At 48.3% G+C, this 15621-nt stretch overlaps 2 protein-coding genes across 4 annotated transcripts in view; one reads left to right on the top strand and one right to left on the bottom strand.

Annotated features, from left to right (window-relative positions):
- The window catches only part of LZTFL1 (leucine zipper transcription factor like 1), a 75027-nt gene that overhangs the window by 50868 nt on the left and 8538 nt on the right, over positions 1-15621 (bottom strand). The window lies entirely within an intron of this gene.
- Positions 2169-14596, top strand: CCR9 (C-C motif chemokine receptor 9). 3 transcript variants are annotated; one of them, XM_064496636.1, is made up of 4 exons: positions 2169-2342; positions 8536-8580; positions 13398-14138; positions 14306-14468. In XM_064496636.1, exons 2-4 carry the CDS (start codon positions 8560-8562, stop codon positions 14339-14341), a joined length of 798 nt encoding a protein of 265 aa, XP_064352706.1. In that variant the 5' UTR covers positions 2169-2342; positions 8536-8559; the 3' UTR covers positions 14342-14468. The 3 variants fall into 3 exon arrangements, with proteins under 3 accessions (XP_064352706.1, XP_010981058.1, XP_064352705.1); XM_010982756.2 differs by having other exon boundaries at positions 13398-14596; XM_064496635.1 differs by lacking the exon at positions 2169-2342 and adding an exon at positions 6623-6876 and having other exon boundaries at positions 13398-14596.

Raw genomic sequence — 15621 nt, 5'->3', positions numbered from 1 at the left:
TTCCATGTCACAATGAGTCTCTAAATGACTGTCAGCTCCAGGCGCAGCCGCGGGCCCCAGGCCCCCGAGAGGATGCACCCACCTCCCTGCCCTCTAGAACTCATATTTGGCGGGTCAGAGTGCAAAGAGAGAAATACGCACTGCCAAAGGGAGCCAGCAACCTCTCACACTCATTCAGCTCTGAGTCCCACCTGCAGAGAGAGAGACACAGCAAAGAACACAAAAGATTGGGGTGTTCCCTCCAAGGAATGAACCCAAACTGGATGACAGCAAAAAGAATCTCGCTCGTCCTAGCTCCCTGGAGAAATCAGAAGTTCTCTCTCCTACCTCCTTGCATCTGCCTGCCTCCTCAGCCTCAGGCCGCCTCTCTGCATCCCAGGTGAGGGGACCTGGGAGTTCTACAGCAGCTCCTCCAGAACCTGATGCTAAGCGCCCCTACCTCACCTGGACCATGGTGCAGAGGGGCACACGGAAGAGCAAATCTCCCCACAACGGCGCATTTACTCCTTCTCTGCTTCCCTGACTGCCTCCCCAACCATCGGGTGGGCAAGCGGTGTCTACTGGGGATGCCCGTACCTGGTGAAGAAGCAGCTTGAGTCAAGAAGAGGTAGAAAGCACAGCACCATCTTCACCCAGGGCTCCTGCACCTGCAGTGCGTGTCTCAGCCTCCTGAAAGCCTTCCCAGATCCCAATCAAACATAAAGGAGAAGCAGTTTCACCGCTCCCTCTGCTTGAAACACTCAGAATCAGTGAAGGGAGAATTTTCGTCCCTCTGTTGCCCCTTCCTTCTGTCATTATTCGCCAATTCAGAGGAAGAAGTGAAAGGCCAGAGCATCTGGCTGATTGTCAGTCATGCCCCGTTTTAGACACGATGCTCAGTGACTGTGGAGGAGGTGAGGGAATTCCCAGCTCCCTTAAGGCTGTTGAATCAACCACTGCTTTCATTCTTACTGCTCATGGGCTGTACCTTTTGTTGACCTTTCTATTTAGATAATACATTCAGTTGCATCTTGTGCACTGCTTTGTTCTGTAGCGATCAGTGGGGATTGATGGGCCAAGTGTGCGGGAGGGCCACTGCTGGAGGGCACCGCTGAGGCTCCAGGGTGGCAAGTACACTAAAAAGACGAAATCAGTCTCCACTGGAGTGTAGCTGAGTTTTCCTCAGAACCAATATGAAGAAGAGGTCCTTGCCACAATGACAACAAGGAATCCACTGGGGTCCTTCTCCGTATGGACAGCACAGGCCGTGGCCTGCGGCTTCTATTCCAGGGATTCCCTAAACACCCCTCAACTGCCAGGCACAGCACTCGGTCCTGGGACCAGAGGGGTGCAGCTGTGTCGTGACCAAAGGCCACACCACAGCCGTGGCCAGTGAAGACTTCACCTGTGACTTCATTAAAAATACAACATTTGCATATTTAGGCATTTTCACAATTTCATCTAAACACCTATGATAAATAAGATGAAATGCATTATGGACGTTAACGTGTCTGACGGAGTGGTCACGTCAAAATAAAATTTTACTGTATTTGACCCCAGTTTTAAGGTGGCTGTGGCTCTCCAGCACTCCCTGTGTTCTCAGACACATCACACACGCGACCTTCTAAAGTAGCACCACTCAGCAGCGCTTTCCGAGGTGAGGGGCCTGCCCTGTATCTGTGCTGTCTGCTACAGCGGCCACAGCTACGCGTGGCTGTCAAGCACTTGAAACCTGGCTGCTGTGACTGAGGGACTAGTCATATTTTAATTAATTTAATTTTAAACAGGCACGTGGCTAGTAGCTACTGTGTCAGACAGCACAGCTGCATGGGTTTAGGTGTATCTGTCAAGGCCAGAAAGGGTTACACTGTGACGGACAGTGCTGGGGGGTGATAACCCCATACTGGCCTGTTCGGACAAAACCACCCAGAGACCTTAAAGGCACACCCTTCAGCAAGCCTGACGAGGCTGACCTCTCGTGATGGGACTCTGTCTCCCCATTCCCTGAAAGCGGCTGTGCTGTCTAGGAAAAGATACTGTTCTCAGCTGCTCGGTCTTCCTTTAGCCCAGCCGTTCTTGGCTTTTCATTTCTGGTTGCAGGTCACCAACTCTGCTGATTGCGGGAAGCTGCAGCTGGTGACTCCCCATTCCCCACCCTCCTGGGCCACCCCCACCCTCCCCAGCGACAACACAGGCAGGGGTGGCTTGGCTTCCTTTCTGGTGTTTTCGTCGGGTAGTAGCAGCCTGCTCAAAGCTCACAGAAGGCCTGCCCCTCATCCCAGGCAGAGAGCAACCCGCCCTCTCCCCAGACACGGAGCCACTGGGGCCACCTTTTCCAGGAGCCTCACACCTTGCCTTCTGCCGTGAGTACTGCCCTGCCTCCTCCTCCCCGTCCCAGTGCCACCTACGTTCTAGGTTGTGTGCTGCCACAGAGGCTTCTAAACCCCAGGCTTTCACTTGTTTGCTCAGTGGCTGTGAGCGCCAGGCCCACGGCTAGAAGCCCAGGGAGGCAGAGGTGAATCAGGTGGCGCCCTGCCCGGGCTTCTAGGGTGAGTAGTGAGACTGTCTCCCACCCACATGTGTGAAGCTCAGGTTCAAGACAGTCTGTCTGTGCTTTGTACCTTAAAGGAGGGAGAAGCAGGAGTTGGGGACAGGTGACAACAAGGTGGCCAGGGTGGGGAAAGTGAAGCCTCCATGAGGTTCCTGGGTCTGAGAGACTGTCCCATGGGAAGCGTGTTTTTGGCAGCGTTCTTTGTGAAAAACTGTAAACAAGCAAACTTGCACCAAGAGGCAACTGGTTAAATGAATTGTAGTGACTCCAGACAGAAGAACCCTGGGTAGCCACCCAATCTGGTGACATAGCCTCACACTGAACTGGCATTAGAAGTGGTCCATGAAAGACAGTTAACTAGAAAGCAAGGTATAAAATGGCTCGTGTAGTCCAATTTCCATACCTTTCAGAGTGTGTGTACGTGTGTGTGACTGTGTTACAGAGAAAAAGTCTAAAAGGGTGCATCTCAGAAAGTTAACAATGGCTATCCTAGGAAAGGGGTGTTTGAGGTGTTTAAATTTTCTCCATTATCTATGTTTGCTTTTGGGCAGATTTTTTGGGGGTACATTGTGAAAATACTCTTTTATAATCAGGAAATAGCAAAGCCACTCCATTTTAAGTGACTCATCAGTGAACACTGTTTTGTCCCCTCAGACACACCCTCTTGAGTTCTTAGTTGCCTGTTGCTCCAGGGATGCGGGGAAGTGGCTGCTGGGTGCGGGGCTGGGATGTGGTGCGGCCACCAGTGGGTGAGGCCCGTCTCCTCCCTCCCCTCACCCAACAAACCAAGTTCCTCTGCCATTTCAGCATCTGGAGTTTGACAGCCTCTTTCTTCCAATATCTGCCCATCTGTTCTGAAGCCCCTAGTGTGCACCCCACTCCCAGACTTCACTGGGAGCATGGGGTCCAGCATGGTGCCTACCCAGCGAGGGGTGGGCACCTGGCCCAGGCTGGGGAGCAGACAGCCTGATAGCTCACAGTCCCTGCTTTCTGGCAAGGTGAAAAAAACAGAGCTACAAAACAAAAACAAAAGCACAAGAGGTGATTCAACCTCCATATAGCAAGTTGGGCAAAGGTCAAAGTCAGGACCTACATCCCAGACTCACTTTAGTATCAGTATCCAATTCATGGAGGCTACTACGAGCAACTCCGTGCTGATTTTCATGTTGGTTATTAAATGACAGCAGAGAATAGAAAGAGTGGTTAGAGATGAATGAATTCCAGGCGTACTTTTCTAATAGGCACTTTGTACTCTTACAGACTCAGCCGCTCTCTACCTCCAAGAACCCTACACATACCTGGTGTTTTCTGGTGATCATGCCTTTGTGGATACGTTTTATGCTTCTCTGTCCTAGAGCTATGTTCTCTCCCCTCATTGCATGTTCCCATGCTCTCTAGCCTGCAAGGGCCAACAAAAAATTGTCACCTTCTCAATGAAGCCCACCTAGGTTTTTCCCCAGAGCTGGAGATATGACTTCCTTCTCCCAATTCCCAAAGTGTCTCATAGCATTTTCCATTGTTGGTATCTGTGGCCATGACATATCCATTGTACTTGAATATGAGCTTCTTGAGGACACAGATCGTGTCTTGTACAGTGTTTAAGTGAAACAAGTGGATCTGGTGTCAAGGCATGTTGCATAAGTGAGCTATGGGATGAAGGCAGCTCCCTAATTGTTGCAGAGCAATCTCCTTTCCTCTGAGAGCATTCATGCACAGCACTGGACTTGACCCTGGAGACAATCCTTGGATAGGCTGGGCTATCACCTCCATTTTACAGACGAAGAAACCAAGGCTTGGGGAGGGCAGGTCACTCCTTGCTGAGGTCCCACAGGCAGCAAAGGATGGACCAAGGAGCAGATGGGGGCCCCTGTGCTTCCTCCACCTCACTCCACCGGGCTGCAAAATACCGCAGGGTTTTCAGATCAGGCGGCTGCAGTGCCTGGAATGAGGCCACACCGAGCAGTGAGTGGTGAGGGGAGAGATTTGGGGCAGCACTGAGTCCAACGCCCGCGTTCTCCCAATAGATGGTTGAGAGGTTCCTTGCTTTCGGTGTATTTTGTCACACATGGGGTTTTCCCCCTGTTTTTCTCTCCTTCTCAGGGGCCAGAAGAAAATGAAAGCCAGCTCTGAGACTTTGCAGTTGGTGGAATAAAATAGACGAAGAGTATTCTGATAAAGAGCAGAGAGGAATAGATGAAAAAAGCTGTCGGCGGTGTCTTTAGACGGTGGGTCTAGGGAGGAATACATTCCGTTTCTGTTTTTACCCTTGGGCTCTCTCCCAATCTTCTAGGAGCCAGAAACACACTTATAATGGAAGGAAGAGAAACCTTTATAAAAAGCCAGGGTAGGATTTCAAAGTTGCAAAAAGTAGCCTCAGCGAATGGACTTGTAGACTTGCCCTTTCAGTGCTAGCTGCTTTCCCGGCCAGCGGGCTAGGCTGCGAGTTCCTCCTCTGGACCAGTTTTGCAAACAGGTGTGCAGGACGGAAGAGCAATGAGGCTGCTTTTTCTTTTTTTCAAGCTGACAAGTTATTTTTATGAGAGCTCTTAAAATAAAATTCCATGCCCAAAGCCAAATATTGAAATAGTTTACAAAACCTAAAGAAAAAAAATGAAAGTCTCACTTTCCACTGGTCATCCTTGTTCAGTTTCCTTCTAGAAAACGTTTCAGTACTGATCAGCCATGAAGTGTATAACCTTTTATATCTATTTTTTGTACTTTTAGAAGATTACACAGCATAGTCTTCTACATCTTGTACTTTACCTAGTAATCTCGGTGACCTCCTTGTATCAGTGTGAGGTCTATTTTATTTATTTATTGGCTACATGTGGCTTACTGAATAGATGTATCAGAATATTACCTATTGCTGGATACAAAGGTTGTTTCTATTTTGTTGTTGCTGTTGTTGTTCTGCAAAAGACTGCGGCCACACACATGCCTGTGTCTGTATCTTCAGGTTCTTCTGTGAGATCACTAGTAGGGTGTGTTCCCAGCAGAGAAACTGCTGAGTCAAAGCTGTTGTGCCTTGTACATTTTCACAGAAATGGCTTAACCTTCCCCCCAAAATCACCCAGATTTACACTCCCCACTGCCGGGTGCCAGCCTTTCTCCCAACATCTTACCAACATCATTTACATCAATCCTAATTTTCAACCCATAACTAGCTATAACCATAATCAAAGCCATTCCTCCTTCTTCATGTTGGCTTCCTTCTTTGGGAATTTGCTTTCACAGATATTATCACTTTAATATTCAGTCTCTTCATGCAAGCTAAGAGGAGGTGATGTAACCAAGGGTACTAGAAATGGATGAAGTGTTGTCTAACAAATGTCTCAACAACCATTCTCCCCGTTCCCCAAGCTGTACTGCATTAAATTAGCTGAGCTGGGCTCTTCCAAACTTAACTGGACAATTTTTACAAAGATTTTATTTTTTTAGAGCACGATTCAGGGAAAAAAATGAGAGAATGATAAAGTCAATGGAGCAATATGTAATTTGGGGGAAGATCCTTTGAGATGAGGTAAATAACTGATTTCACCATACATTCTCCCACTAATTTCAGCATCCACTGGTGATTTTCTAATTACATTATTCCTTCTATATTTATTAGTTGGCACCAAATAAGAAGAGCTTACTCTTCTCATTTATTTACTTACTTATTTTTATCAGCCTGGATTCATGGATCCTCATTTAACTGAATGTGCTGTAATTATTGCTATCATTATTTAATTTGATGCTCAAATTGCCGTAGATTTGGCGAGTACAGCCCCATCAAGTTGGCACTTGTGTCCTTTTGACAAGTCCTCACTGTCCTTTGAGCACTTGCTTTCTGGGGCAAAAAGCAGTCCCAGGTTCATCTTGTAGTCTTCCTGGCCCTAGCTTTGCAACCAGACATTTCTCCAAGGAGTCCTGGTTCCTTGGTGAGGAGAAAGGAATCTGGAAACCACGATCTGAGCACTAGATCATTATTCTACTGTGTGTCATTGCTCTCAGGTCCTCTCAGCAGACAGAGCCAGGAAATACATACGTGAAACAAATACGTAACACCTGTCACACAAATCAATCAACCAATCTATCCATCCATCCATCTATCTATCATCTGTCTAATCTCATCTAGCCCTGAAAGACGTGAGTTCATATGGAGCCCTCAATTCCCACAGAACAGGAAGGCTGCAGGTACGAAGTTCTGACTGCCCTTCTCCCCGCCTGCTAATGGCCAGATGTGACTCTGAAGAGTGAAGAAAACCAGAAAGTTTTCATCAGATCTTGCTATTTTACCGTTCTTCACTTTACCTGGTATTTTGAGGTTCAACTACGACACACTGCGCATATTTAAACTGCAGAATGTAAGTTCTGACATATACATACACCTGTGAAACCATCACACACATAATCAATCTGGCGAATGTATTTATCACCCCAACGTTTCCTGTCGTGCTTCTGTGTCCCTCCTGCCCTCTTGCCCAGCCCTGCCCTTCCCTCTCTTACCAGGAAATCACTGATCTGCTTTCTGTCACTATTGATTAGTTTGCATTTTCTATAATTTTAATATAAGTGGAATCCCACAGTATGCATTTTTGGGGAGTCTGGCTTCTTTTCTTTTTAAACATATCTCTTTATATTTTTTTAAAGATTTTTTGGGGGGAGTAATTAGGTTTTTTAAAAAAAATTATTAATTTTTAATGGAGGTACTAGGGATTGGACCCAGGACTTTTTGCATGCTAGGCATGCATTCTACCACTGAGCTATACCCTCCCCTGCGGCTCGCTTCTTAGCACTTTACTTAAATTATCTTGAGATTCATCCATGTTGCTGTGTGTATTGGTTGCTTGTTCCTATTCTGTTGTTCCACAGTGACTTACCCATTCGCTATACTTGATGGACATCTGGGTTGTTTCCAGTGGTGGGTTGTTATAAACAGAGCCGCCATGAACATCCGTGTATCAGTCTTTGTGTGGGTGTGAGCTTGCATTTTCCCTAGGTGAACACTTAGGAGAGGGATGTTTAGGTCCCAGGGTGAGCGTGCTGAATGGTTTTCCAAAGTGGTTGTCTCACACGTTATATATTAAAAGCCCCCTGCACTTATAGAAAAGCAGAGAGAGTCACAATGTTGTGTTACTTGGGGAAAAAACCAACAGGTTAGGGTTGGATTTGTGAAGGAAAATATTTCCTTCTAGAAACTTGGGGTGTGGGCTGGATGTGTTTATTTAAAATATACTCATTGAAGGTATAAAAGGAGATGCCCCACTCAGTTACAGGCCCCTTCCCTGAAAGGAGCCAAGCTGTTGTTGGCTTGGTTACACAGGGGTTGGTTTTGCAGAGACTCAGAACACAGGAAAACAACAGCCGAGATTTCTCTCAGTTAGTTTAAATGCCCTTTGCGTGGAGAACTACCTTTTCTTTGGTAAACAAACCTAGGACTTCCTTTTCCTGCTGGAGTCAGGGTAAGGGTTAAATAGGCCTATTTTCCTGCCTGAGTTTGTAAGTGGAGCACTTAGGTAGGTGCTGGGGTGCTGGGCCCCTCCCAGAGAGGGACTCTGATGCTGGCAGACACCACCTCCCCTTTATGTTCTTGCCACCTGGTTACCCAGAGGCCCCTCCCCTGCAGAGTCAGCCCAGAGCATCCTTAAGTCACTGCTGTCCTATGAGCCTCAGGAGACTCTTGGTGGATAAAATGGGGGTGGGGTACACCTGATAGCAAGTTGAGTCAAGAGAAAACGAGCTAAGGTGAAAAGGTTGTGTTGTGAAGATGTCAAAGACCCAGGGGGCTCCCAAAGGAGAGGTTTCTTTCATTTTTAGGTTAACAACCGGATGACTTTGAAATCGAGACTTGACTTGAGATCTATCTGACTTGACACCAGTATAACATGGACCCTAACTCCTGCTTGGGATTTCTTTTTTAACATGAGGAGAAACAGATATAATGCTTAATCTCCATCTTTAGGTACCTGCTACTGTTCAGTTAAGAGCCAGTCCTCTTTTTGATTTTTGCCTTCTCTTTTTAGAATCAGGTTTGCATCTGACCCACCATGGTCCCCACCGAAACCACAGTAAGTACAGCCATGCCCCTCAGGCTCCTCAAATGCACTCTCATCTTGCCTCTTTTTGGGGAGTGGGAAGGAACCCACTGTGGGGGAAGGATTTCTCTTAGGTTTCCCAGGGTAAGAGCTCTGCTGAGCAGTGCCCTGTACTGGTGGTTGAAGCCCAGCACAGAGGGCTCTGCAAACAAGAAGAGCCAGAAGAGCTTTGGGGTACGTGGGGAGGACAGAGAAAAATGCTGTTTTAGATTTTATGAACAGGGGAGGGTTTTAGGATCTTTAGGATGTGCTTAATTCCTTGTGTCACTTCTGAAACTCAGAAGAAAGAGGGCAAGAGAGAATCCATTTAAGTTGTTTTTAAAAGACCCACGCTGGGCTCAAGGTTGCATTTCTCATGTGACATTACGTGGCCTTCACAAAAAACACATAATGGTAACTGTTTATTTGAAAGAGACAAAGAGGCTAACAAAAATTAGTGAGGACAGTCGTCATCCAGAGAATCATTTGTGATTTTACAGTCAAATATAATGAATTATAGAATCAAATCCAATTCCTATGCTTTTGTTACATTCATAAATGCTCACAAAAATATCTAAGGGGTTTAATTTTGCTTTTCTTGAAGGGAGAATCTGGGCTTTACATGTAGGTAATTGAAATAAGCCTTCTTAATGGAGCGAACACACTTCACAGCACACTGGAGGGTCCACAGTCTGTAGAGAGTGGCAGTTGCCACCGAGTTGCCACCTATCCTATGCTAATGCTTTTAGTATCACATATGCCACTCATATCCCGCAACAAAAAGACAATTAACTTGGACCTGGTGAAGTAATGAGGTAAGTCTCTATTTTCCTGACCAGAATTAGACTCTTCATTTCTCCTGAGTTAGAGTTTGCTCTGCATCCCTGATGTTGGAAACAGAGCTGGGTTGGGGTGGCAGAGCCAGGGGTCATGCTGTCAGTCTTTCAGTTTTATCATCTGAGATCTTGGAAAATATCAAAACTCTGCAAGGCAGCCCCAGAGAGGAAGAAAAATGCACTCCAAAAATGACCTTTTGTGGTCAAGGGGTGGCCAGCACCACCTAAATGGGGACAAGATGGGACCTCAGTGGGTGTGACGATGGCAAATCACATGACGTTCCTGTGGTCACTTTTCTGAGAATGGGCCCTGTGCCAGTCACCACCCAGGATGCCACATTCCTTCAGCCTTACAGTGGAGGCTGAGCCCTGCTTACAGATGACAAAACTGAGGCTGGGAGAGGGGACGGAGGGCTCAGGGTCTCACTAATCAGGAGAGGAGCCCTGGAGGCGCTGTCAGCATTGTCATGGCTTCAATGGCTTCCTCCCTATGGGTAAATGTCCACACACTAAGGTCTAAGTCTCACGGTTCGGAAGTCTTACATCCTCAAGAGTGAGGACAGGGCCCTGGCGCGGATGCCTGCCCACTTCCACCACTCATAGCCGCCCACATCCCCCCAAAATGCCCCTCTCCCCTTCCCCCATATCCCCTCCCCCAGGGGCTCATCTTGGTCCTAGGGAGCGATGGGGGACACAGCCTTTGCCCTCTACCCTGGCCTCTCCCCAGAGCTAGGAACAAGGGGCCTGGAGCTGTAGGAGGGTTTCCAGAGACAACATGAGTTGGTGAGGGAGGCTTCAGAAAGCTCTGGAGATCTTCCTGCTCAAAGACCTGCACCACCTTCACTGCCTGGGCTGCTGCTTCTGGGCCAAGGCTCCTGAGGGGAGGAGGATACACTTGCCCGGGCACGGGAGCCAGGGCCTGTGGGTTGGAGCCTTACTGGGGACCCAGGCAGGCAGCGCAGGCCCCTTGCCCTGGCTGTGCACTGAGGTTTGCCCCCAGCAAAAGGCAGCTCCCGGATGCTCTGGGCAGAGGAAGCCACAGGGCATCCTCTGGTGCCCACAGTCTTTCGGGGGTGGTGTGAAGGTGGAGGCGGGTACCTTGACAGTCACTCTGGCTGGGCTCTGTGAGGCTCAGCTCAGGCGTCGAGGGCCCAGACGCCACAGCTCAGGTTTGGCATGGCCGCTCTGACAACCTCAGAACGTGGAGCAGGGCTTTGGGTCGGGAAGAATTAAAAGTGCCCTAGTTTGGGACCGAGGGGCTCGAGGGGCTGGCTCTGGCCTTGACCCTCGCCCAGTGGCTAAGGGCTTTGGGCAGAGTCTTCCATTCCTTGGGTCTGTCTCCTCCTCTCTAAGATCTTAAAATCATTCTAAAACCTGTGGGGCTTTCAAAAGTTTTTCCAGAGCAGAAGCAAAAGCCACTGCGAGAGGAGAGGGCTGCCCATGTTGCTGAGTTCCGAGCCAGCTGCTTGGTGCTCTGTTACACATTCTCTCTCATTTACTTAGATCTATGACTTTTTTTTTTAAGTGCACTTTTTTTTTTCTTGATCAAAATGCATCCAAAATAAATAATACAAATCTCCAAATTAAGTGGCCCCTTGGCAGTAACACAGCCGTCCCACAACGCTGCCCTGTCTAGGGCACCTCTGAGCTCGTGGGGCTGCCGTCAGGGCTCTGCAAGCAGGCAGACCTCTTCCCCAGCCACCCACCCGGGTCCCACCTGCGGGCCTGGCTCGGGCGCCGTGGGCCTTCCTCGTGTTTTGCTCCATTTCTATTTCCATTATCACCATGAATGGTGTCCTTTTGGAAGTGGTTTCCTTGCCTGGCATGAGGTCCGTGCTCAGTAATAACTTGCTGATTGAGTGAACAAATCACATTATCTATTGTAAGTGAAGGCTGTTTCTCAAGCCGGGGACGAGCAGGCCATTTACTTAGCTGAACAGGGAGAAGACGGTCACATTTTCACACAAACCCCATCCTGGCCAGGTCTGGGCCCCACCACCCCAGCCAATCACTGCTCCTCACAGTGGATGAACTGGGTCTGGCTCAGACCTCTGCTTACTGGGGACAACGGGCTGCGAACAGTGGTCTAGTAGGCACAGACGTCATGTTTTAAGAGGGTCTGAGAACAACAGAGTTTGCTAAGAAAGGCAGCAAGAGAAACCTCAGGTAAGAGAACTTCTAGATGTTCTAACAAGATGTGGAGGAGACTGGTCAGCCCTGTCAGACAGCAGGGCCTGGCACTTCCAGCAATAACCACTCCCTGTCTCACTCTGGCCACCCCACCTACCTGATGTCCCAATACAGGCTTGAGGCACTTTACCGGGTGTGTACAACAGGACAGAAAAAAAAAAAGGGACAGACACAAAACAGGGTCAGGGAAAACTGACCGGACAGGGAGAAAAGATCGAGAGGAGGAGTTAGAACTTCGGTTTTCAGCCTAAAGCTGTACTGTCCGATGAGGTAGCCATGAGCCACGTGGGGCCCTTGAGCACGTGAAACAAGGCCACTCAAACCAAGATGCCCTGTGAGTGTAAAACACATTCACTCTACACCCCAAAAGGATGCAGAGTATCTTGGTAACTTTTATACTGCTTACACAATGAAATATTTTAGACATACTAGGGTTCAATAAAATACATTACCAAGGTGAATGTCACCTGTTTCTTTTCCTTCTTTCATGTGGCTACTAGAAAATGCAAACGTTACTGGGGGTTCACTTTATATTCCTACTGGATGGAGCTGGTTGAGAGGGTCTTGTTTGGTTACTATGATGGGGCTACCAGTTTGACTGAGCCTCCTGATTAAAAAGAGAACCCTGATCAGTCACAAAATTCATATGGTTCATGAGTAAGGAAAACCCTCACCTGTTCTTCAGGAGATATGATAGACTCTCTTCACATCTCCTTTGTGTTTACATGCCAAGTAAGTGTCTAGGCTGGGTCTTGGTGAGTGGGACACAGAACTCTGTGGACAGGCCCTTGGAGGATCCCTCTCTGTGGAGAGGGTGGGCTGCCAGGGGAGCCCCCAGATGCTGTCTCGACGCAGACCCCGGGATAAAGCCAGGCAGCTCGTGGGAAGTCATTCTCTGTGGTGCTCAGACCAGGAGGCTCTGGTGTGTCCTCTCGGATGAACTTGGTGTATTAGTGCAGGCATGTTTGTGTGCATGTGTGTCTGTAAAAGTGTGTGTGAGTGTATGTGTTCCTGTGAGGGCTGGTTTCATGGGTGTGTGATCCGTACAGCTGCACGGGGCCCCATGCTCAGAAGTGTTGCTTGCTTGATTTAATGCTCTGCTGTTTTGAAATTCTTAACAAATTTTGAACAAGGGAGCCTGAAATCATGGAGCCTGCCCTAGTGCTTGTGAATGTGCATGTACATGCATGTATGAACGTGTGTGTGTCCATGTGTGTGCACATGTATAAGTGGGGACATGGGTGACCATTTGGAGCTTCTCAGAGGATGCATAGCTTTCAGAAGACTCATGGGGATCTGGACTCAGCAAAGTTTAAGAGCCACTGAGGACCTTTTGGGAACGGCGGAGTAGAGAGGAGATGGTACCATCAAAATCATTCATGTAGTTTGATAAAAGTTTGTGCCCATCCGTGGTCCGGGGGCTGTCTTCCCCACCTGTCATAGCACTTGTCACACAGCCTGTCATCATTCTCTTGCTTGTGTGTCTCCTCCCTGAGAAAATAAGTTCCACAAGAGCAGGAACCACATCTGACTTACTCCCCACTGTATCTTTAGCTCGTGCACAGTACCTGCCATATCGTAGGTGCTCGGTAAACATTTGTCAAATAAATACATCTTTCACAAGCCAAGCAGTGCTCTCAGAATTCCTACTTCCTACACATACACTTCTTCTGTCTTATCACAGACTTTTGGGACTGGAGGGGTGAAGGGCTCCCTGCCCCTGCCATCAGACAGGACCTCCAAGAGCCTGCCCTTGGCCTCACACCGTCTTATGTCTCCTTGCAGAGCCTCATCCTGAACATGTCCGACGACTACAGCTACGACATCATGCCTTCCATGGATGACTACGGGAACTTCAGCTTCGCCAACCTCTTCTGTAAGAAAAACCACGTCAGGCAGTTTGCAAGTCACTTCCTTCCCCCCTTGTACTGGCTGGTGTTCCTCGTGGGTGCCTTGGGCAACAGTCTGGTCATCCTCGTCTATTGGTACTGCACGAGGGTGAAGACCATGACCGACATGTTCCTCTTGAATTTGGCGATTGCTGACCTTCTCTTTCTCGTCACCCTTCCCTTCTGGGCCATTGCTGCCGCCGACCAGTGGAAATTCGAAACCTTCATGTGCAAAGTGGTCAACAGCATGTACAAGATGAACTTCTACAGCTGTGTGCTGCTGATCATGTGCATCAGCGTGGACCGGTACATCGCCATTGCTCAGGCCATGAGAGCGCACACCTGGAGGCAGAAGAGGCTTCTGTACAGCAAAATGGTTTGTTTCACTGTCTGGGTGATGGCGGCTGCTCTCTGCATCCCAGAACTCCTGTACAGCCAAGTCAAGAACGAACATGACGTTGCCATCTGTACCATGGTCTACCCTAGTGACGAGAGTACCAAACTGAAGTCGGCTGTCTTGACCCTGAAGGTCATCCTGGGGTTCTTCCTTCCCTTTGTGGTCATGGCTTGCTGCTACACTATCATCATTCACACTCTGATACAAGCCAAGAAGTCGTCCAAGCACAGGGCCCTGAAGGTGACTATCACTGTGCTTACTGTCTTTGTCTTATCTCAGTTTCCCTACAACTGTGTTCTGCTGGTGCAGACCATCGATGCCTATGCTGTGTTTATCTCCAGCTGTGCCATCTCCACCAACGTGGACATCTGCTTCCAGGTTACTCAAACCATTGCCTTTTTCCACAGCTGCCTGAACCCTGTTCTCTACGTTTTTGTGGGTGAGAGATTCCGCCGGGATCTTGTAAAGACCCTGAAGAACTTGGGGTGCATCAGCCAGGCTCAGTGGGTTTCATTTACGAGGAGAGAGGGGAGCCTGAAGCTGTCATCTATGTTGGTGGAGACAACCTCGGGAGCCCTCTCCTTCTGAAGGAACTTCTCTCTGAGGTGGATGGTCCTTTTGGAAGTAACGAGACATACAGATACAGCATGCTTACTAATGGGACCAGAGGGAAACCATAGAAGAAAAAGGAATTAAGAAAAAGGAAAAAAAAAAAACTCAGAAAGGGATGAATTTGAATAATATGATTACCGTTGGTGAGGACTTGCCAAGACAGGGTTGTCAAAATTGACTGTCCATCCCAGGAGATTGTTGGGTGGCTCCTGGCTGCAATGCCTGCAGTTTTCAGAGGATGAATGAACAACACTGCACACCCCCATGGCTTTGCCACATGCCTGAGCATTAATGCAGCTGACCTCTAGAGGAGGTGTCTGATTTCTCAGTACACTGTGATTGCTGTGGCTTTGGTTCTGATGCTACCCCTTCCAAAAGAAGACACAGGAGCATTGGCAACCGCCGCAGTCCACAGATACACAAGGCTTCATGAAAACTTCCACCTTTGGAGAATTTCCACCCTGGTTTTGGAGCCTGATACCCAGGCCAGGTCCTAGAGATTCTTGATCTAGAATCTTTCCAAACAACTTCAGATCTAAATCTCTTCTGGTCTCCTTGACCTGTTTTGGGCCAGTGAGAATCCTTGTTCCTGTTCTGAAACTATCTGTGGCACTGGTCAGTGAGCCCCTGGGCCACTGGCCATACCAGCACATCATCCAGGTTCTGTGGGCTCCCAACCCCTTTCTGCCAGAGGTTCTGTGATTCTGCACCTGGCTGCCATGTTGATCAGGATCAAGGATTCAGCTTGTCCACCTGTGTCATGGATGTGGTCCTCGCAGCCCGTGCAGGGAGACTAAGAATCCGAGCTGGCAGGAACCTGGCTCTGTTAAGGACTCACTCTGCTGAGTGGCTTTTGTGATGGTCCACTCTGTCTGCTCCCTATAAAATGGGTTGGCTCCACTGGCCCTCTTGTTCCTGAGGCCACTGGAAAGATATTTGCTCCATGCTTCTCTTTTTAATTCTGTATAGTGCTAACATTTTTTTTAAAGCTTTCAACTTAGAGATTAGCTGAAAAAAAGAGTAATAAAATTCACCTTTGCACTCTTTTTTTTTTTTTAAGTATAGTCGGTTTACAATGCTGTGTTAATTTCTGGTGTACAGCATAGTGATT

This window comes from Camelus dromedarius, chromosome 17, assembly GCF_036321535.1.
Source record: "Camelus dromedarius isolate mCamDro1 chromosome 17, mCamDro1.pat, whole genome shotgun sequence".
NCBI classification, from domain to species: Eukaryota; Metazoa; Chordata; class Mammalia; order Artiodactyla; family Camelidae; genus Camelus; species Camelus dromedarius.
This window is presented reverse-complemented; position numbering and strand designations above follow the sequence as displayed.